The sequence below is a fragment of the Primulina huaijiensis genome, chromosome 5 (genome assembly GCF_012295235.1).
Source record: "Primulina huaijiensis isolate GDHJ02 chromosome 5, ASM1229523v2, whole genome shotgun sequence".
NCBI classification, from domain to species: Eukaryota; Viridiplantae; Streptophyta; class Magnoliopsida; order Lamiales; family Gesneriaceae; genus Primulina; species Primulina huaijiensis.
Genome location: NC_133310.1, coordinates 2,551,296 through 2,574,343, shown reverse-complemented (window position 1 = coordinate 2,574,343; position 23,048 = coordinate 2,551,296). Strand labels below are relative to the sequence as shown.

Here is a 23,048-nt window from a genome sequence, read left to right as displayed (position 1 = left end):
AAATTTCATTTTTGTTGTATATTTTTTTATTTTTGACAATTTTAGTCATATTTATTTGAAAATATTGAAACAACATTACACACGTAAGTTCCATGACAGTACTATATCATTGTCGTGTAAAAAAAAATTTGAAAAAAAATTAAAAAAAACATACTGAACTTTGACAACATATAAGATAAAAACATAAAAAAATAAATATATAATACTAAATATTTAGTTTTTGCCTTTTCTAGATTTTTAGTATTATGTAATTTAATTTTAAAAAAACATATTTATTATACTCTAATCATCTCTTAATGTTAAAACAAGGAATATATAACAAGTTAACTTCTAGAATTGATTACTACAAATTTTTTATTTTAAGAATTTTTTTAAATATTGTTTTTTTTTTAGTTTTGATTATATTATAATTATTTTTGGATAGATAAAATAATCAATTTACATAGCCATTATTCGATGAGAACATAATAGGAAACTCATTCTTTAAATTTTATTATCTCTTTGTAAGAGACATTAAATTTTAATATAAAATATAATTTTATGTATATTAAATTTAGTATGTCGAGTTTTGAATTTTATCTTATAAAACAATAAATTCATTTATTATAAGAGGATAAAATAAAAATCCATATGTAATCATCATCAATACCACTCATAAAAATGTGAAAATTAATATATAAAATTATATTATAAATTATAATTTATTCTGCGTGAGGGAATTGCTTGCTAAAATTTACTAGTAATTTTTAAAATTTTAGGAAATAATTGTACTATATTTATGTAGTATATTAAATTTTTATTTTTGTAGGACTACTTCTAGATGGTAAACCAAATCCGGCATTATTCACATGACTAATATGAAACGAAATGGTCTCAATCGGCTTGCGTGCAACTCTTCCGAAGTACCGAACTATAAAACGTAAGCCACTATAATCTTTTTAGAAGTTTTGACATTTATTGATTTTACAAGCAGATTAGCAGAAAAAGACCCATAAAACTTGCTAGTCAATATTTCAAATCTTGGAGGTGATTATATCTCTCCCTTTTCTTGTGTGTTAATTCATGCTTCTATATCTGATTTCCTGTTCAAATGATTATTTATGCTTCAAAGGGGTCATGTTTTCTGAATTTGCAGCTTCAGAGATTCAATTATTTGTGCTGTTGATTGTGTTGCTTTTTATGGTAAATGTAAAATAGAATCTTTGATGGGCTCTTCCTGGTTGACGTATGGGAGATGTCGAAAGTTTCTTGAAGTATGAAACGGGATCTTTTGAATTCTAGTTTCCTCTTACGAGGGTAGAAAAGATTTGTCTTTTCAGGTGGTAATTGAAACAAGAGTTTGTGCAGGATAAAATTAATCAAACTTTCTTGGTTCTTAGGGTGGCTGCTATTTGGAATTATGTACTTTGAGGTATGAAGTTTTGGAATTTGGTAGAAGGGGAAGGAGATGGAGCAAAAGTATAAGGAAGTCACTTTAAAGTTAAGACTGAAGGTGGAGGGGGATTTTTCTGTTTTTTAGTTCATGTTATCTCTCTCGTGATAGATTTTTTTTTTTTTGGAGGCTAAATAAAAATAAGTCAATTTGCTATTTTTTTCCTGCGTACTTTTGAACCGGTTATATAAAAAATAGTTGTGGGATTTTGTTACATAGTTTTGAGTTATCTGAAAAATGGTTGGAACGTGTTGATCCTCATATGGTTTATGGACTAGAGATATTGCTGGCTTAAGTAGTAACATGTAGCTAGAGACGTTTGTTACATTAGAAGAGGTTCCTCATTGTACAGGATTGCAGCCGTTTTAGTTGTTAATGAGTTAAGGGTGATCAAGGTTATTGCACAGTGGCTGATATTTTGGGCATTCATCAAAAATCTATTTAATGATATATTCTTAATTCTTTTTGATCTGATGTATGACAAAACAAATCTTTGCTTTCAATTCCCTTTTTGTAGAATCCCTTTGAAATTTTCTTGGTGGAACCTTTTACCTCTTTCCTTGGAGTCGAATGGACTGCCTATAGTCCTTTGAGGTGGTTGTACATACTGCAGTATCTGCAGATCCAGCTGAGAAACCTAACAATTGCGAAGTTACAGCTTCTGATCCCTTATAGCATTTATGTAAACATTTTAGACAGAAATTTAGGATTTAAGCTTCTCATAGTTTTCTGTTTAGTCCAACCATGTGCTTTGTTCCTTCTTTGCAATCAAGAACATATTGTTGCATGCAATAATTGAACATAGAAAGAGATGAATTGGGCTGTGGTGCAATACTTTTTGTTTGACATGTCAAACCTTTGTTACTCCCAGTTGAGACAAATCAAGCCTCTCTTCACATGTAAATCATGTGACTTTGTAATTTCATCTATGCAGACTGCAGAGATATCAGGGAGGTAGAGATAATGGGTAACAGTGAATCATCACCTGATGAACCGTACGAAACTTTTACACGTCAATTGGATATGCATGAAAATTACCTTGTCGATACCGGCCATCAAACTCGGTCTTCTGAACATGCTCAAAGTTCAACACACACAGCTTATCGGCATCATCATCCGACGCATTCTGGAGCTTCAATTAATGCTAACAACACAAAGAAACCACATCCTTCATCTATATCTGATAATTTCAACTCTTTAAAAGAGGTGGATCTTTTTTCCACGTTGCTAGTCTTGAAATTGAACATGATCACTTTCCACTAAGCCTTATGATCCTGAGAGTTCTTTTGAAAGTCTCAAATGACATTTGCTTGCCATGTTTCCAGGTTATAGATGCGTTAAGGGATGCTGGCCTGGAATCATCCAATTTAATTCTTGGCATTGATTTTACGAAGAGCAATGAATGGACAGGTTGACAGATATTCAGATAAAAGATGCTTCTTTTTTCAGTGCGTTGTTAGTGAAAAAAATAATTTTTTACTTAACCATGGTTTTAGGGAAGTATTCATTCAACAGGAGAAGTCTCCATGCGATTCATACCTCACAAAATCCATATGAGCAAGCCATTTCTATCATTGGACGAACTCTATCTTCCTTCGATGAGGATAATTTGATTCCTTGTTTTGGATTTGGCGATGGTTAGTTTTTCCTTTCATTTCTTTTTTTCTGCATTGTTGGCAATAGAGATACAGTACTGCAACTATATTTATAAGCAGAAGCATGTTTTTTGTCTCCAGCTACAACACATGATCGATACGTATTTAGCTTTTACCCTGACCAACGACCTTGTAATGGGTTTGAGGAAGTTCTTGCACGATATAAAGAAATTCTTCCATATTTAAAGTTATCAGGTGATTAATTATTCACTATGCTGTGATGTTTGTTTAGAGAATCCGGTCAAACTTTTTATCTGATGCATTCGACATAATAAATTATTTACTTTTGTGAAAGTTCCAAATTTTAGCAACTCATGATTGATCAATCCAATTGAATTAGTTATGTACCTTTCAAAACAATTAATGTATATTCCTTTTAGGATTTATGGCAATTAACAATGATCTCTAGCTTATATTGGAACATAATATGCATATTTTGCAGTGGATTTAGAAAAATATTACCTGCCAATCCATGTGAAAACAGATAATATTTATTCTCTTTTTCACTACTTGACAAATAGGTCCAACCTCATTTGCACCCGTAATCGATGCTGCGATTGATATCGTGGAGAAAAGTAATTTTCAATACCATGTCCTCGTTATCATTGCAGATGGACAGGTTCATTTCCTTTTTCTTTCTTGCTAATGAAATTAGATATACACATTACTCCCCACCTTTTGTTAAATCATCTTTTTCGGGAATTAGGTCACTAGAAGTCCAGATACACCACATGGAAGATTTAGTCCTCAAGAACAAGAAACTATCAACTCTATAGTTGCAGCAAGGTAAACATGGTTTTGTAATAAGTTATTGCATACTTTTAACTCATCTTCTTAAGTGTAGCCTATAACATGTTTTGATATAGTGAATATCCTCTTTCTATTATTCTAATTGGTGTGGGGGACGGGCCCTGGGATGCAATGCAAGGATTTGATGACAACATTCCTCAACGAGCATTTGATAATTTCCAGGTATTGATCAATACAAGAACTAACAATAGTTTCAGTTATCAACTGTTGATCTTCTGCTGTACTTGATAGAGTTTTCTTATAATGCATAAATGTTATTTGCAGTTTGTCAACTTCACAAAAATAACGTCAGAGGAGACAGACGAGGCTAAGAAGGAATCAGCTTTTGCTCTTGCTGCTCTCATGGAAATACCGTTTCAGTATAGAGCAACATTGACCCTTCAATACAAAGAGTAAGCCTGCAAAATTTTTATGAGTTTGTGTCTTCAAAAATAGTTCTTTGATTCCATCTTTTGTTTTTTTTTCTTCCTATTTTTCTGGATCCAGTTTAATTGTGCTTCCGTTACATAATTTTAAATAGTCCTATTCATTTTGTATTAAAAAACAATGCCATTTTAAAAGGACTTATAGTTTTCATAACCCCGTTATTATGTATATCATATATCTTAAATAAGTGATGTCCATTCTTGTGTTTTTCCCTTGTGAAGCAAACATAATGCAGGTCGTAGGAGACAACCTCTTCCTCCTCCCCGTGAAGTAATAGACCATGACAATGCTATAAAGTCACGTCAAGAATCAAAAAAATTGGAACCCATCGAATCAGGACCATCAACTGAGCAAGTGAACTTCTATCTCAGTTTAGCATCTTATCTTGTTGTTCCCAATAATGTTTCATTTAACACTTTGTATTTCGTATTAAGGTTTGCCCGATCTGCTTGACAAATCCGAAAGACATGGCTTTTGGATGTGGTCATTTGGTAAGAGAACCTTTCAACTATTTTCACTTTATCTTAATTTTTGTGTGTGTGTGTGTGTATCGATGTATGTATATGTATATCGCAATTTGAATGATTGTCATGTCTCATTAGGCCAAGAGTCATGTTTTGGAAAATTTCAGACGTGCAGGGATTGTGGTATCTCGTTATCTTCGTGCCCCATGTGCCGGGATCCTATAACCACACGGCTTAGACTTTTTGGGTAAAGGGACAGCTTGTCGACTGAAGGGCCATTTAAGACTGGATTCTTGACATTAAAAACGAGTAAAGACACGATTCTTGCAACACTCGGAGCTGTATAGGTTTATACCCTAGGTGTACTTGCAGATTGTTCGGTAAGTCAACCGTGAGAATGGACATCAGAGATCGCGAGTGCAGATGTTTTTCTGCTCGGAAATTAGATACATTCTCTGTTTAAAGTTTTTCTTGTAATATATTCTGAATAATGATTGGTAAAGCTTCAGAGTAGTCAAATTCGTCACTTGCTGAAGTTGAGGTTTGTAAAGAGTGATATGATAAAGTAGTTGTACATCACTAGAGTGAAATTAAGTTCTTGTTCAAGTGATTCATTCATTTATTGTGCATCACAGAGTCTACTTCTTTATTTCACTAGCAGCCGTCACATATGATGCTTAACATAACATGGTGGCAATTTAGGAGCGGATCAGGAAATTAAAATGAGCTGGGGCGATACTCGGGGAGGTGAGGCGAGGAGATGGAACCATAAACTACGGAGAAATAAGCACACTCTGTATATGAAGAATTTCATGACGAATGCAGATATCTATCTCAGTGCATGAAGGGCAGACTTAACACGGTGAGAACCAAAAATATTTATTTCTATCTCCAAAATTCATCGAGTCGCCCTTTTGCCCCATCCCCTGATCTTAGATCTCACATTGTCTTTTGTTGTCAAAAGATCCTAGTCATGACAACTGTCAGGTAAGATCATAAATTCTCACAGAAGCACTGGCAACTTTCCAGTTCCATGAATCATCATCCATCACAGCAAGAAAGATGAGGTTTTCAAGCACAACACTAATGAACACAACTTAATCTATAATAGCTAGTTCCAAGTTTATATCCATCCTCCTACTGAAAAGTGAAAACTCAACACAAAAAGAGTTAACATCGAATTAACCAATATCCAATTCTGTAGTCCATACCTTACCAAAATCCAAAAGAACTGAAACAACTCTCACTGGCAAAGCCCCATTCATCCTCAAAACCCACATTCTGTCTAGTACAGCTAAGGCTTAGGACATCATACACAACTTACATAACATTGCAGTTTGATAAGCGTATTAGCAGTTCCGTCCTCCACAGTTTCAACATTACCGATTAGGTCCATACAATTATAAATTAGAAGTTATTAAAATTTAAATTTGTAAATTATCATCTCAAAATTTAATTCTGAAAATTTCACTAATATTAAACAATTAATTTAATTTTAAATAAATGAAATATACTTTTAGAATCTTTTTTTTTATATTAAGATTGGTTTACAAATTTTTTTAGAATAATGTGATTATGTTCTATCAATATCTATATAATGATTGTTTGATAATAATAATAATAATAATAATAATAATAATAATAATAATAATAATCTAGCTAGAATAAAATGTGCTTTTGTGCTATAAATTTTTTAAAAAAGATAAAATAAAAGAGGTCTAGAACAAACATAACTCACACTAGGAAACGACGCACAACGAATAAACAATCTTATAAGCCTTCATGAAAAAAGTCATCTATTTCATATTTTTGGGTAATAAAAATAGACCATATGTTAAATAATAAATTGATACATTCAAGTTTCTCTATTTTCGGTCATGGTTCCTTCATAAACATCCAATATTTTGGGAAAAGAAAATAATGGCAAAATGTATTCAAAACATTTGAACAAGTGAAGAAAAAAACTTGATATGAAAATGACATCTAATCTACAAAAAAGGCTCCAATTCCCCGACAGATGGAACAATTGCACCAGAAGATTGATATCCACAATCCAAATGAATCCAAAAATCGCAGTCTGCGCAGTGTAAGGCCGCCCCATCTTTAAAGCCCTGAATGATTTCGTGGCAATGTCCACAGGTTTGACTGCAAGCACTCATCGTCCTTACCATAGTCAATGGATGATCACTGTGACAAGGAACTTTCATGGTGCCACCAAACTTGATTCTTGAATATTTCCCTGTTGAAGGAATGCACTTAACATGGAATGACTGGTCACATTCGGTACAATGATATAACCAATACCTGGGATCAATGTTTTCTTCACAGAATTCGCAAAGGTGGTCATCGGAGTGGTGTTGGGAATTAGAAGATGCATATGTTAGAGTGAGGGGATGTTTATCGAATTTGTGGGTGACTGTTTTAGGTAGACGAGCGCAATTAATGTGTATGGCCCATTTACATACACTACAGTGGTATGTATAGTCATATCTTTTTATTTTACCACAACATGATACACGTGTGTCACCAACACGATAATTAATTAGTATAAGCGGGTGTTGGTCGTGTGAATCATGCTTGATGATTATCGGAGCAAAGGCACAATCAATATCGACATCTCTCCCACCTCTAAATGTGTATCCAATTCCGTTGTTGTACTTTCCGCAGCGATAACACCAAAACAATTGAAAGAATCCATCCCATCTTGTAGAAGCTAGGCTGCCTGGGCCTGATTCGTTGAATAGTGAGTGTTTGATAGAAAGGGGCAAATCTGCACAAAATTTGTGGAGGAGAAAATTGCATTCAGATTGAGCACTGCAATTGTAATATGGAGGTGAAATGGGCTTAACGCATGCGTTGCAGATTGACTCCTGTGCAGTACTGCCATCTGTCAAGACCAAAGAATGAGCGTGATACTTTTCCAATATGTCCTTAGAATCGCTCTCCTTTATAGCCAACTCCTTCACTCTTGTACGCATCATCAAACTCGGAAATGTATCGTCTAACGTCGTCGGCAGATGAAGTACTGCACCTGCAATTTTTGTCATAAAAAATGTGTTTATGTATGTTGTTTTATGCGATAAATTCATATGTCGGAAACGAGATATAAGTGAATTTAATTACCCGAGTCCTTCATATGTGATGTTGTGCAATCCACGTGAGCGATAGCCCAACAAATCAAACAATAATAAAGTCCAAACCTTTTTAATGCCATTTCTCCACAAAATAAACATTTGAGATCTTCAATAAAGAGGCCTAACAAGGCTGCAGCAGAATAGAAGAGGGAGAGATGGTGTTCATGTTCTTCGACTTTCACTAAGATGGGTAACAAGGCACAATCCTGGTGAATCCAAAAATGGCATTGGTGACATGAGAAGAAATACCCCACATGTTCTCTCCCACACACGTCACATAGCAGCAAAGCCTCCTTACATAGAGCTACCATGGGGTGTTGGGGGTGGCTAATGTGTTTTATTTGGATATCCGATGGAGAACCACACAGAGGGTGGAGAACAAATTCACATTCGGAGCAATGATAGGTGAAATTCTTGCACAATCTCCCACAATCACCGCACCTACAGTTATCATCACGTGGCTTTGCAAGCAAATCAAGAGAGTGTTTTCGAACAGTACCATAATATTGAAGGAAATAATGATACAATTTGTCGGGAAGCTGTGAGCAAGCTTGGTGAAGGTAAAAGCTGCAATCTTGAATGGCACACATGTAACAGGGGCTGGATAGCACACGCAACCCACACGCGTTGCAGCAGTGAGGAATCTCCTCCTCTGATTCGTTGAAAATCAATGGATGCTCATGAGCAAAATGATCCTTCTCTCTTTCCATCATGAATTATGTTTTTTTATTTCTTTTTTACGACTGAATCATAGATTGTGTTGATATATATATACAGCTTGTAAATTCATATTCCCTTTCCCTTTTCAATTTCATAGTTATTATAATATACGATTAAACCTTTTAATTTTGTAATCAGTTTACTCTCTGGGCAATTTAAAAAATTAAAACTCAATTCATAAATCTTATCGTATGATCATAAATAATTTATCATCTATAAATTAATTTCATTTAAAAAAAAATCAATTTAACGTCAATGAATTTGGGGAGTAACGATTTTGATAGTAATTGGAAGTATAAATGTAAATGGAAAGTAGGTTCAAAAATCCAATAAATTGCTGCATTGAAATACGTACAATGTCACGAGATAATAGTATTTTAAAAAATTATTTTTCTATGACATAAAAAACATGGAATAAACAAATTATTATCGTTAATACCCATGCGTGGAAAAATTTTGGCTCTTTTTTTTAAAAAATAAATAATAAAAAATAGCAAAATGTAAAAAATAATTCCTTATATTAATTAAAAATCAATGGTTGTTCATGAGCAAAATTTCAATCTCCATCTCTCCTTCTGGGATTGTGTATTTGAATTGAGTTGGTACACATATAGGCATTAAAAATTAAAAATCACGAAGTTGATTCTTGGAGTATTGTATAAGCAAACTTTAATTTGTACTAACTTTTTATTTTTTATTTCTTGACACGAAAATTGTGTTTTTTTTGTCTGTGTCACGTAAAAAAGAGTAGGTTTCTTGTGAGACAGTCTCACGGATCTTTATCTGTGAGACGATCCGTGAGACGGGTCAACAATATCGATATTCACAATAAAAAATAATACTCTTAGCATAAAAAATAATACTTTTTCATGGATGACCCAAATAAGAAATCCGTCTCACAAACTACGTCCCGTGAGACCGTCTCACATAAGTTTTTGCCCGTAAAGAAATGTTAGAAGCGTTGGGAATATCCAATGAAACCCTCTTATACTCAAGTTAATGTTACTTAAAATCAAATCAAAACGAAAAATATTCTTGCAAGTAAAATTAGAACTTACCTAATTACTAAGAAAATTAGCTCATTGCATTTTGAACCCAATTTAACTACTTGATTAAAATAGATAATTTTTAGAAAAAAAGGCTTACACTCATCACATTAACAATAAATTTTGTCCAATATGTATGGGGGGACCCCTCTACCACTGTTTTTTCTTAAAAAAAATTCCACTATAAAATTATATATATATATATATAATATTTCCTAAAATTTATTTAAAGTTAACGAGTGTTCATGAGCAAAATGTTCAATCTCCGTGAAGTTGATTCTTGGAGTATTGCATGGGAAAACTTTAATTTGTATTAACTTTTTCTTTCTATTTCTTTGACCGAGAATCCTTCTTTGTGTGCACTTTACTTATTTTTTTAAAATTAATCTATATGTTTTTTTTTTACTTTATTAGTTTATATGTTTGTTTTTACTTTTGACTCAATACTCTTTCGCTTTTTTTTATTTTATTAATTCTCGTATTTATTATAATACACGATTAAACTTTTTATGTCTTTAACAAGTTTAATTTATTAATATTATAAAATTATTTCAAAAAACTAAAGTTTAAAGTAATATTATATGATACCTACATAGTATTATAACAAAAATTAAAGATTTAATTATTTCCAATTAAAGAATGTAATAGCGAATGATTCCTTCTATGTGCTTATTAAGGTACGGAAGTCTCTTGTGAGTTGTGATCTTGTTAGGTTGAGCCTTTGTGTTTAATTTTCTCAAATCTCAACAGTGAAAATATTAATTGTAGAAAATCACAAAAAGAGCTTTCAAAATTAATTTTGTTGAGTTAAGCGTGAATAAGTAAGAGTAGTACTGAGATAGTTGATCTCTTGGGAAGTTCTTGTACGTCAAGCTGTTGACGTTGCGCCGTTTGATCTGGTTAGCTAGGTCGGTCGTAAAAAAGTGACGACGTATTTTAACAAGTAATACTGTAATGGTTGGGGACATGACCGGTGATAGAGAAAGAGTAAGAGTGATCTCTAAGGAATTTGAGACAACACCGGCAGATAGACATGCAACTCCCCGAACTCATGAGCCTAACAGCTCGACTCATTAGCAACCAAGTAGGTGCACTCTTCGCTGCCACGAGTATAAAGAAATAAAGTTGTACTTTGACTAACAACTATAATTTGACATAGTTGTAAGGGTTTGATACAATTGGTATTAGATTGAGGTAATGAGTTAAAGTCTCCCGATAAGCATATTTCTATACTTCTGGGGGATGTTGGGTTAGGTTGATCGTAAAAGAGTGATGTCAGATCTTAATTAATAATATTGTCTTATTAGGATAGAGCCGACAATAAGAAAATTATAATACTGATATTTAGAGGAATGCTGGAACCAAGGTTATCCTCTGAAGCTTCTGCTCCATAAAATTTGTTTTTTCTACCTCGTAAAATGCCTCAAGGCAACTTAGAGTACCCAATAGAGAAATCTGTACGAAGAATGACTCTCAAATGGTCTGGTACAAGTTTTTGTTGTTGTAGTGGTATACATAGTTTCAGTCACCAAACATGCTCTACAGAAATAGACATTTTGATTAATATAGTTCAAATTCCATTTTTAAATTATTTACTCAATAAATGTCAGCAAATGGCTTCTTCATGTATTTAGTCATTGCTATCAGGGTATTTAGCCATCAGTCCAGTCAACTGCATAGTTGTTAAAAAAGTGCGCCTAGCGCAGCCAAGGGTTGTTATCTAGGCGCAACACATGAAGCGCACACCTCCGCCTGGGCACAACGGATCCTTGGAGCTCAAAAGCATGCCCTTTAAGAAGGGTTGATATTTAACGTAAATAATAATTAAATCAAGCCCAATCCAACTAATTTTAAAGCTCAATCCGCAAAGTTAGTAGTTATTTAATTATAATAAAGATCATGCATGCATGATCTTTTTATCTCCCTAGGTCTTGTATTCTTTCTGGACAGCAGTGCGGCGTTTTAAGTTTTTTTCTGGATAGTGCAATATGCCGTTTCATGAGTTTCTTCATTGCACTTGATGTTCAAACAAGTATCTCGTTTGTATTGTTGAATGGGCATCAAGGTACTCCACTACTCCTTATACGTACAATTAATTTATCATGCTTCTTTTTATCCAAAATCCCAAAATGTTGTTTGTTTTAATGTATTTTATCGAATTTTAAAATTTATACCAAATACACTTTATTTCAATAAAGTGTGCGCTTCGTCTTGCGCCTCAGGCTCAGGATACCCTATCGTTTTAGTACGTCTTACGCCCTAAATAACTATAAAGTCAAGCCAGTCATAGGGGATACCTAAATAACTATATATGAGTCAAGCCAGTCATAGGGGAAAACGTGTCCGAGAAATGGCAATCTTTCCATTCATGGGAATTGATTCATGTTGGAATCTCGTACGGTACTTCTCCGGTGTATCTCAAGACAAGCAATGATTTGGTTGTTCAATTGGATAAACTAAAATACATTATAAATGTCAAAAGATTCAAGGAAGCACGTTGCTTCTATGATGTAGTGGTTAGCACTCTGGACTTTGAATCCAGCGACCTCGGTAGGACCTTTGCAATTTTCTTCCTTCAAATTCCATATTTAATCCTTGCAGAGCATATCATAGAAAATCTCTGGTTTCTTTTGTCTCGAGAGGCAAAGCGTCTGAAAACAAGAATTAAACTTCTTGTTAGTAAACTGAAATTTTTTACATGAAACACATTTTGACCTTTCCACGTCGTAAACTTGTGTTACGCACTTGCATCGCGTAAGCAACATGAATTAACAGCGATTCAGACCACGGTTTCCCGATAAACTGAAGGCCAATAGGCAAGCCAGATTGATCGTATCCGACCTGTCAAATTAGTTTCCGGTTATAACAATACATTATGTGTGAATAAAAATTTATAGATCTTGATGATTTTGTTAACTTACAGGGACATTTACTGCTGACAAACCAAGAAAATTTCCAGCTACCTAGTAACGGATAAGTGCAGCTGAAATATTATACAAACCGTTAACATCCAGTGCCCAAAATATTTATCTTGATTAAATGAGTGTTGATTTTACCTCCATTTATGTAGTCTAGCTCACCGGTTCTCCAGGCGTCGTCCTTGATATCATATGCTGTCATACTGGCAAAAAGTTCCATGCATTATAAAAACAGCCCTCCTAAAATCTTTTACTCGAATAATTTTTGTTGAATCAGGAGGAGAAGGGTTGTAGTACTGATACCCCACGGTTGGAGTAACAATGATATCCGCCACCGAAAATATCTTTTCATGGAACTGAAGCTGTCGATTCCTGCATTGGTTTATTGCTGATGGTGAGTGATCTTCAAAGAATATTGAGCTTATAAAATCAAGAACATCTGCTAAGGCTGCTACCTGATTCTCTGTGCGTTTAAGTATTCTTGGCTGTCGAAAGAACCGTTTGCAGAAAGTACGAACCGAACATCCCATCCCATTTCTGCCTTACTGCTGATATATTTGATCAATCCTTGTTATGTGACAGTATGATTCTTCACTTCTTACTTGTATAGAAATGACAGCAAAACAGAATACTCACAGATTCTGTGAGTATCTTGACATAGAGGAGCTGCACTCTGATCCTATTGTGACATAATGTGCCAAGCGCATGACCTCTAGTTCTGGTACAGTTACATCTACAATCTTAAATTGCACAAGGAGATTAAACCGGTGGAGAGTAAGTTGAATTGTCGGTTTTGTCTGCTAAATAAATTCAGAGACTAAGAATTATATTTGGAATCTTGTACCTTCCAGCCATATTTTTCTGATAGTTTGGTTACTGCGTTATAGCAGCAGACTTTGATGTCAATACTGCAGTCATCAAACCACTAATAGAACATAGAAAAGATGTAAAAATATGCTAAAAATTGAGTTTAGATGTTAAATTGAAGTCGAGGAAATGAAGATAATGGTATTTTATGTGATTCTGGGAATGAAGAATGGGAAGAACTGATCAGAAACCTTTCCATATCGTGCCATTTTGATGTCATAGGACGTGTAGTTAGCAGATTTCAGCAGAGGCAGAGGTAGTTTAGGCTGGTCAGGAACAGCTGTCACGCCATTTTGATCGGATATATGATCTCCGCTAATCGCTCCATAACTGAAAATTTAGAAATTGTTATCAAATGTAACAGAGGAAATCCAGAGCTAAAAGGAAAATTCGTCAGTAAAACCAAGAAACTGACACTATAAGTGCATCCTCAACACTTGCTGCTAGAATCCCAACCATCCCAACTGTATAGTTCAAGGGAAGAACACTGAAAGTTCAGCATAAGGCCTAAAGTCAGAATGAAAGCACAAAATTTCCCAAGAATCATATCACGTCTAAATGGTAAATAAGCATAAGAAAGATGTATTTTGTACCCCTCACGCGGCACACGTGAAAACGTAGGTTTCAGGCCAACAACGCCGCAAAGAGCTGCTGGAAGTCTCACAGATCCTGTGCAGAACAATAATGTTTCCTTGAGGACGTGGATTTTTACAAAAGATCATTGTTTCATACTATAAATTGCGACTAGAAGCACAACAAGTTTAGTTTACCTCCTCCATCAACACCTAGGGCAACAGGACACAATCCAGCAGCAGCCACAGCAGCAGATCCACTGGAAGAGCCTCCAGTAATCTTGTTTCGATTATACGGGTTTCTTGCTGGCCTTTAATGACCAGAGGAGGACTAATCAGTATCAAATATTCATAAAAAATCTAAGAAAATAACTTTTCTTAAAAAAAATTAATTTGAAGCATGTACATACCCATAATGCGGATTTATCCCACTGACTCCAGCCCCAAGCTCATGCATATTTGTTTTTCCCACCATTATGGCTCCACATAATCGGAGACGTTTGACACAGCACGAATCGTCTTTGCACTTTCTCACTTTGTGCAGCCACTTCGTACCTCCTATATCAACAAATTTTCACTTCAATCAACAATTTTGCCAGAACTAGATTCAACACATTTTGTTTCATTAGGAGAAATTTCATGATTGATTTTTCCAAAAATGTTAATAACGATCAAGAAACTGAACATTCTTGCAATGAACTCACCTGTTGTTGGGTATGGCATACAATCTATTTCATCCTTAACAGCAACCAAAACTCCATCTAGAACCGATATAGGTTCGCCTGAAGAAACATGTAAGAAAAATACACAAGATTTTACGATGTTTCCCAACCCATACTCCTCTGTTGATTCAAAAACATCAAGCAGCAATCAAATTTCATCATTCCAAAATGAATTCTTGATCACTCACCTCGTTTATAACGAAGAGTTGATTCTGTCGCTTGCTTTAGAATATCTTCTACACAGAAGTTGATAAAGAATGACATATTCAGAGAAGAACTGGATGATTCACGAACATCCGCTATGAATCTTTCTGCAACCTGTTAAAAAAGATAAATTTAGCGTTACATTTTATGACTGATGCAAAGTTACTTTTTTAAAACATTTCTTTTACCATGAGAGGAGTTGTTTCTCCTGTGGTATAGGCCATGAAAAACTCCGGTATCGTCCATTGTTGGAAATCAAGTTTCTGAGTCTTGGATACATTTTCTGGTGATTCGATACAATCCATGGCCTGTTGAACTTTCTCATGAGGGGGCATATCAAGTTCTAAGTATTTTACTTCCTTTTCTTGTATTCCTATGATTATGAGATAATAAGCCGTAGTCAGAATTTATATTCAAAATCTTTCGTATCAGATAGCAGCTCAGCCGCCACATTTCACTTTCTTTTGACATGCTAGCAATTTCGACTGCCGCATATCTTACCTTGGTGTGGGTGCATAGGTACAAAAAGAGGTGGTTCTTGTAAATCCACAAAGGAGACAAGCTGCAAAACAGTGTCATTTCTGTGAATTCTTTGAAATCTTCCAAGAAAATGTACATTTTTATCAAAGGAAATAGAAAATTCATGCAAACTGATAGATCATAAAGAAAGGAGCTTACTCTTGAAAAAGCCAGTAGACTGACAAAAATTGATAATTTTAAGTTTGTTGGGGAAAGAAATTATAATGGTAAATTAATTAAATTTATTAATGTATCTAACGAATATCATATAATCCACATTTAATAAATCTCATTTAGCAAAAACTTGTGTGAGACGCTCTCACGGATCGTATTTTGTGAGACAGATATCTTATTTGAGTCATCCATGAAAAAGTATTACTTTTTATGCTAAGAGTATTACTTTTTATTGTGAATATCGGTAGGGTTGACTCGTTTCACAGATAAAGATTCGTGAGACCGTCTCACAAAAGACCCACTCATCTCATTTTCTCTCACTCAAATATTATCAGCTACCAATTTAAATTTAATATTGCATGTTATCTGATATGTTTATTATATTTTTATCGACTTATATCACTAATTATTTAATTTTCAAATTTATCATAATAATAAAAATAATAACAACAATAATGATGATGCAGCAACAAGTATATCTTGTAAAACCCGGGATTTTGTAATATCGTGATAATATCAGTTTAATAGCAGGTTAATAATTCGATGGTGTAATCTTGGATATTAATATCTAGATCATTCAGAATATAAGATTTGTTTTAAGATTATTTAAGTTGTGTAGATAATTTTATCGTGTACAGAATTATAAAGCTCGAGATTAAGATAATATTATCTATTTTAAACTTGAGAATTTGGTAGGAATAAATTTATCTCAATCTAAGGAATTAAAGAAGGAATTTTGAAAATAAGCAGATAAATATCTAAGATTTAGGTTGATATTGAGATACCGGGATAAAAGATCAAATAAGAGATAATAGAATTCGAAATCTAACAATATATACCATGAGATTTTCGAAAATTAGGTGGGGAAAGAAGAAGGAGATTTCGAATATCTACCTAGATCACGGATATATCAAGATATCAGATTTGATTCACAGTTCAAACGCACTATCACGATAGCAGCCAACTCCTATAAATAGGAGTCCTATAAATAGGAGGACCCTATTTTCGAAAAGCTACACCTTAGAAACACACAAAAATTTCGAAAATTTGTCCCCTAGTCTCCTTAGGATTTTCGAGCACAGCGAAGCGCTGCCGCCGTCTAGCCGCCGAAGAGGAATTTTCGAAAATTCCTGTGCAAGCAACCCTAATTATTCACGTAAATTTTGCATCAAGAATTCAAGGTAAGTGGGCAAATTTTAAAGTTTTAAATTTTTGGGTTATGTTTTTTTTTTAAGAAAAAAAAATGCGGTCGAACACCGTCTACGTTTTTTAAATCTTGTTACGATTTGTGAGACACTGTGAGAATTTCCCTGAAAATGGGTGGAATTCCAACATATGGCCCTTAACAGTGGGATAGAACTGTTTTACGGCTTCGACCCCTTAGAGGATTAAAACTTAGGGACTGACGTCAGTAAACCATGAAATGTTATAAATTTCAGTGTTAAAAAAAATTATGAAAAGCATGCTGTAAATATATGTTATTTTCGAAAATATGAAATTTCTATGTGGTGTTCGATAATTCCCCCATTTACTGAGTATTCCCAAAATACTCACCCCTTACAACCTTTCCCAGATAGATCCGAAGAACAGGTAGAAGAAGAGGAATCGGAACAGTTTTGGGGATGGTTATTAGTAGACAGGATATTTTTTTTAATGTTAGAAATTTAGAATTTTAGATTAGACGTTTCCGCAAATTTATTTTATTTCAATTGTAAAGACAGTTGTTCTTTTTGAAATTATGAATAATAAACTGGTTTTCGGTTTATACTGTGCTACGAGGCTGGTTGTTGCAATTGTGTGATTGTTAAACAACGCCGGTGTCAAATCCCGAGTTTCGGGGCGTGACATATCTGATACATATAAAAGAAGAGTCAAATCCATAATAAATTCAAAAATGGTAAATCTATGGACTCCAAAAAAAATAAATGGTAAATCTATAAATTTAAATTTTTATAAAAGATATTAAAGTTTTTTACTTTATTTTTAGTTGTAGAATTAGATTTGTTTAAAAAATAATAAAAAAAGCCATGTCAGGCTTGTAGGCAAATAATTTATCAGTGGCAACCTTACCTAACAATGATGTCAACAAACAAATCTTATTTGGTTCTAGTTTCCATTTTAATTAAGGGATATTATGTTGAATTAAATTATAATAAATATGATGTTGAATAAAATATAATCCATAACATGGCATAGGCGGGCAACTGGTACACACAATTTATGAGTAGTGTGATAAAATATATATTCGTAAACATAGGTGATGCATAACAAAAATCGATATGTAAGATCAAAAATTTGTCGTTTTACTAAAATTTATAGTTAATGTTAACAAAGAAACTCAAATTTTTTAAATTACACAACAATTCATGTGTTATGTGTCGATCGCTCTCTCAAAAGAGACAATTATTGTACATCACACGATAAATGGATAAAAATATAAGTGTGTTGTGAATACATTCCTTCTAATATTTTTAGGACAAAAACTTGTGTGAGACGGTCTCACGGGTCGTATTTTGTGAGACGGATCTCTTATTTGGGTCATCAATGAAAAGTATTACTTTTTATGCTAAGAGTATTATTTTTTATGCTGAATATCAATAGGGTTGACCCGTCTCACAGATAAAGATGATTCGTGAGACCGTCTCACAAGAGACCTACTCTATTTTTAAATCATGAACATATGAATAAAATTAAATACCCATTCTATCCATTTTGTTTAGAATATCATATACATTTGCTACAATTCACAAATTAAAACTTTTTTATTTTGTAATTAGCTTAATTTATTTAGAGAAGTATATAAATTTTCGAATCTTATTACATAATATCTAATTCGATATTATTAAATATATTTCAATATAAATCAATTTACACTTTAGAAATTGGTGTGTGTGTGTGTGTGTATTTTAAAAAATTAATTTAAATATATAAACTGGCCCTAATGGGTCGCACCACAGTTTCCATACTTGTGCAAAATTTTATCAGTAAAGTTTGTTTATTTTATAATAAAAAAATATATATTTCATCCACTAAAAATATTATTTAAAGTTTGTCTACCTTGATATAAAATCCGTCATTATTGAGACCGAGGGTTTGACCCAATGATCTCACCGGAATTCCCCATGTATTGACTCAAGTTCGAGTCTTTCCCACCCTTAGATTAGGATATCAAAACCACCACTATTCAAAATATTTTAGAGACGTGCAAATTAAACCAGCATTCATTATATACACCAAAATGGTCCTTAAAAAGAAAGAGACAATTAGGTTGTTTAATGTAGAAAGTGTCTTTCATTTACTCTTGTTTGCCTTTTTCCACCACATAACAAACTAATTAATTAAACGTGCAACCACCGGCTTTCGTGTTAAAGATTCGTCTCACAAAAATAACCCGCCAGAATTTTATTATGTAGATTTTTTTTATTTATTTATAAAATCTTAGTTTTATATATATGAGATTGATAAGTGCATTTACCTTGTGTAATAGATTGATCCTCTTCAAAGTGTACATTAATATACCTCCAAGAATAGGTAACTCCAAAAACCATGCAAAAACTTCGATCAAAAGACCAGCCATTCGAGGAGCTACACATCCATAAAAATTCCAAAAATATTAATAATAATAACAATTAAAATTATCAATGAATAATAAGTATTATATAATTGCTGAATTTTTAAAGTATTCAACTATTTAATTTTCATAGAACCCACCCCCCCCCCCCCAACTGAATGTACTATAAAGTGTCAATTTATTCCAAAAATAAATTGAACTATAATACAGGTACGATTTAATTTTTTTAATTTTAATTTATATATAAGATGCTAAATTAATTAAAATAAAATTCTGTATTTTTAGTTGTGATTTAGTTTAATGATGCTAATATATTAATATTTTTGTATTTTTTAGTTTAAATATATTTCAATAAATTAAAAAAAACGTACATTTAAATTTTAATTAATACCCGGCCTGAACCTGGAATAATCCCAATTATTTTTATGTCCCAATTATTTTTCTACCAAATGCCTAAATATTATATACAATAGAGATCCATGCATGTAACAGAAACCAGAGAACAAAACTCGTGAGTTTTATGAAACAACTTCATATTATTAATCAAACATCTGAAATTTAATATCACCTAAACCTCTAAAGTCTTGATTTTCCCGTAAAAAAAAATTTGTTGGAATGCTGAAAAATCGAAAAAAAATCAGTGATCACTACTATACAGAATAATACATACCTTTGACATTGGCTCTGATATAAACCTCGTCACTGTCGGGACTGAGATCGACTTCGCAAACGGGCTTGTAAACTGCGCCTTTCACCTTAAAAAGCCCCATTAGTTTAACAAATCATATGCACGTTTCCAAGAATAACAAGAACCTATCTATCTATACATTTATANGGGTGGGGTGGGGTTGTGGACTGGGGTAGGAGGCGGAGAAGACTAGGAAATGATATTGATGGAAGATTAACTGTAATGGAAGTTGAGTTTTCCGTTGGGAGAACAGAAGACAACCGAGAGAGGCTTGCAAATGCCTTGCGGCTCTCGTTACCAAACATTACCTTGTATTTTATGTTATTTATGTTAGAAAAATATATTTCATGGCTTTTTTTTTACCCTTGATATATCGTACACATAAATTTATGATTTAGATTAAATTATTTACACTTTGATTTTAGGCAGGGTTTTTAACTAAGGATAGGACAATAGGCTAGCTAGTAACTAACGGGGGTGTATGTGTATCCATTACAGATAATTAATGATTTTTTATTTTTTATTTTTTGCGAAGTTGATAAGTTTTTACTGATTTGTAAAATATTTTAATCCACTCTTCTGGATTTATTTTATTTGGGAGATTTTTTTAGACTTTTATAAACTTTTTCATAGGATTCGATGGATTTTGTATACGAAAATTTTTTTTAAAAAAATGTACCTGAAAATATAAAAAGAGTACATTAAAATGTTTTTAATTAATGTCATTTTATAAAGTTTTGATTTGTTTATTCCATATAATCATCCTTATATATATGTGTGTATATAATTGCGCATGTGGATATGTGTAGTATGTTCATAAATTTTTAAAAAATATTTCATTGGATTATATCAATAAAGTTCTGTTTGAAGAACTAATGCAACATGTGAATAAAAATATTATTGTCTGAATATAAATTTTGAGTTAAGATACGAAGTAGTTTGCATAGTAACTGAAAAATACTAGAATAAAATTAAAAGATCAATTTATATTCAAAATGTTAATAAACTAAATAAAATTTTATTACTTTCAATTCTGTGGGCAAATAAAATGATCACACTACACATAGAAAAATAATTTAAAAATCAGTTTCTATTAAAAAGTTAATAAAAAAAATAAAATTTATAATTATTATTTTCAATTCTATGGGCTAATAAAATTTTATGATTTTCCTATGTGTAACGTGATAATTATATTTAAAAAAATCATAACTATAATTTTAAACATTGCAGAATTTGATGATTAGAAGACATAAAATAATAATAACGGTGTTAAAAAAAACTAAATAATGAAACAAATTATTTTATCAAGTATAGAATAAAATCTTATTTTCTTTCTTTATTAATTATAGGTTAAATTTTTATTTTTTTATGTTTTATTATCATGTTTATTGCTTGACTGTTCAGTTATTTGAGAATTAAGCAACGCTATAGCTTCTCAGATTATTTTTAATTATTATTTAATATTAAAATTAGTGGTATACATCATAGATTATAAAAATCATAAAATCAATTTCAAAATTCAAAGTGTCAATTTAAAACTCTACTAAAGTCTATTTAAAATATCACTAGATTTCTATAGAGTACATAAAATTTTAAATGGATCTCTAGACTTTTAAAATATACAAAATAATTAAAAATCATAAAATCTCCAATACTGAAACTTTGTTAGGCAAATTCAAGACAGTTTGGTGATGGGAATCATNTCATAGCAATCTTCAAATATGATTTTTTATATATAATTAGTACTTATGATATCTATTTACATTATGGTTTGCGGTGTATTGATTACGTTAGTCATAAAAAGTGTTCATTTTTCATAAAGTAATTGGTCCTTTGAGATTTTAAACTTCAATTTTATATTTCATTTTAATTTAAATAAAAATTAATTTTTAAAATGAAAAAATATAATACAATCTTTACTATATTATTAAAAATCCGGGCTACATAATATTGTTAGGCTACGTTTGATTGAAGAATAAAATTATGAAATGATTAAGAGATAAATGATAAAAAGAATGATTAAAGTAGAAATATAATATATAATGATAAAATAATATTATTTTTGGTATGATTGTTAAGGATGAGATAATTAAGAATCTTTTTATGAATCGACAAAATTTTCCATCCACTTCGGCGGAGGCCGCGGTGTGGTGGCCGGCGGCGGGATGTTGGTCGGTCGGCGGCGGTCGGTGGTAGGAAGTGGTGGTGAGTTTGGATATAGGAGAAGGATAAAATTGAAAAAATAGGATGGATTAAGAGTTGGATAAATAATCCTAGGGAATGAGGATTGATTATTTTATCTCAGTTAATATAACCTAATCATTTATAGAAGAGATTGACTTAGTTAAATAAAAATCCTACCAAATATAGGATTATGTGGGTTAAAAACCCATAAATCCACCTAATCCCTCGTACGAAACCTAGCCTTATGGTATGACCCAAAAGAATATTACATATATAATCCTATGAAATTATTAATAACCATAAATGGTTAAAAAATATTCAGGGCATCTCACTTCCCCGTATTTCTTCTGTTCCCTCACGTCCTAATTTATTGATTTCTTCTTGTTAGAGATTTTTCTTCAAAACCATGTTTCTGTACGTATATAAACATGATAAATAGATATGTGGAAGCTAAATCGAGCGTTAACTCCAGCCATTGAATCATCTTTAAGTATTCTGATTTTCCTCCGATTGAAGCCTTCTAAACACTCCAATCTTTCTATAGATGATGTATTATTCATTATGAGATTGTATGTTTAGGGACCTCAATCGCTGCTGTTTATAGGAATCTCATACCATAACGAGTTTATTGTAGGAGTTTGATTGTCAAAGGAAGAGGTGTGTGCACGTCTCAATTTTCTAAAATTTGAGGATGCATGTGATGTTCGTCAAAAATGGTAGATTTCTTGACCGTCGTCAATTCTTACACGCCACGTCTCTTTTAATATGTGTCATATTTCTTACACTTCTTTGTTGTAATTTTACAAGTTACATTGAATTCTTATCAGGTCTGTCGGTTTGACATCGTGAAAGCCATTGTCTAACCTTTCATTTGTCCGCTGCCGAAATTTATGTTTGAGTTTGGTTATTTTGGTTATGTTTAATTTAATTGTTTGACAAAAA

At 32.5% G+C, this 23,048-nt stretch overlaps 3 protein-coding genes across 15 annotated transcripts; 1 reads left to right on the top strand and 2 right to left on the bottom strand.

Moving 5' to 3' along the window:
• The first annotated feature begins 827 nt into the window (after nt 1-827).
• Nucleotides 828-5,416, top strand: LOC140976305 (E3 ubiquitin-protein ligase RGLG3-like). 10 transcript variants are annotated; one of them, XM_073440370.1, is made up of 13 exons: nt 888-919; nt 1,950-2,083; nt 2,374-2,638; nt 2,758-2,842; nt 2,929-3,069; nt 3,169-3,282; nt 3,609-3,706; nt 3,794-3,873; nt 3,954-4,059; nt 4,162-4,289; nt 4,545-4,677; nt 4,758-4,814; nt 4,926-5,416. In XM_073440370.1, exons 3-13 carry the CDS (start codon nt 2,396-2,398, stop codon nt 5,010-5,012), a joined length of 1,272 nt encoding a protein of 423 aa, XP_073296471.1. In that variant the 5' UTR covers nt 888-919; nt 1,950-2,083; nt 2,374-2,395; the 3' UTR covers nt 5,013-5,416. The 10 variants fall into 10 exon arrangements, 9 of the variants coding, with proteins under 9 accessions (XP_073296464.1, XP_073296463.1, XP_073296472.1 ...); XM_073440365.1 differs by lacking the exon at nt 888-919 and adding an exon at nt 920-1,026; XM_073440363.1 differs by lacking the exon at nt 1,950-2,083 and having other exon boundaries at nt 828-919; nt 2,367-2,638; nt 4,955-5,416.
• A 1,175-nt stretch (nt 5,417-6,591) lies between these two features.
• Nucleotides 6,592-8,688, bottom strand: LOC140976619 (uncharacterized). Its single transcript, XM_073440860.1, has 2 exons — nt 7,911-8,688; nt 6,592-7,818 (listed from the first exon to the last, which is right to left on the bottom strand). Exons 1-2 carry the CDS (start codon nt 8,632-8,634, stop codon nt 6,776-6,778), a joined length of 1,767 nt encoding a protein of 588 aa, XP_073296961.1. The 5' UTR covers nt 8,635-8,688; the 3' UTR covers nt 6,592-6,775.
• A 3,344-nt stretch (nt 8,689-12,032) lies between these two features.
• On the bottom strand, nt 12,033-20,056 carry LOC140977497 (fatty acid amide hydrolase-like). 4 transcript variants are annotated; one of them, XM_073442237.1, is made up of 19 exons: nt 19,905-20,056; nt 19,139-19,248; nt 15,472-15,532; nt 15,159-15,343; nt 14,955-15,084; nt 14,749-14,826; nt 14,455-14,602; nt 14,243-14,355; nt 14,066-14,141; nt 13,888-13,959; nt 13,664-13,802; nt 13,450-13,530; nt 13,242-13,345; nt 13,061-13,153; nt 12,909-12,977; nt 12,744-12,808; nt 12,609-12,670; nt 12,433-12,528; nt 12,033-12,338 (listed from the first exon to the last, which is right to left on the bottom strand). In XM_073442237.1, exons 1-17 carry the CDS (start codon nt 20,002-20,004, stop codon nt 12,651-12,653), a joined length of 1,644 nt encoding a protein of 547 aa, XP_073298338.1. In that variant the 5' UTR covers nt 20,005-20,056; the 3' UTR covers nt 12,033-12,338; nt 12,433-12,528; nt 12,609-12,650. The 4 variants fall into 4 exon arrangements, with proteins under 4 accessions (XP_073298338.1, XP_073298339.1, XP_073298335.1 ...); XM_073442238.1 differs by having other exon boundaries at nt 13,061-13,150; XM_073442234.1 differs by having other exon boundaries at nt 12,744-12,977.
• Nucleotides 20,057-23,048: the final 2,992 nt, after the last annotated feature.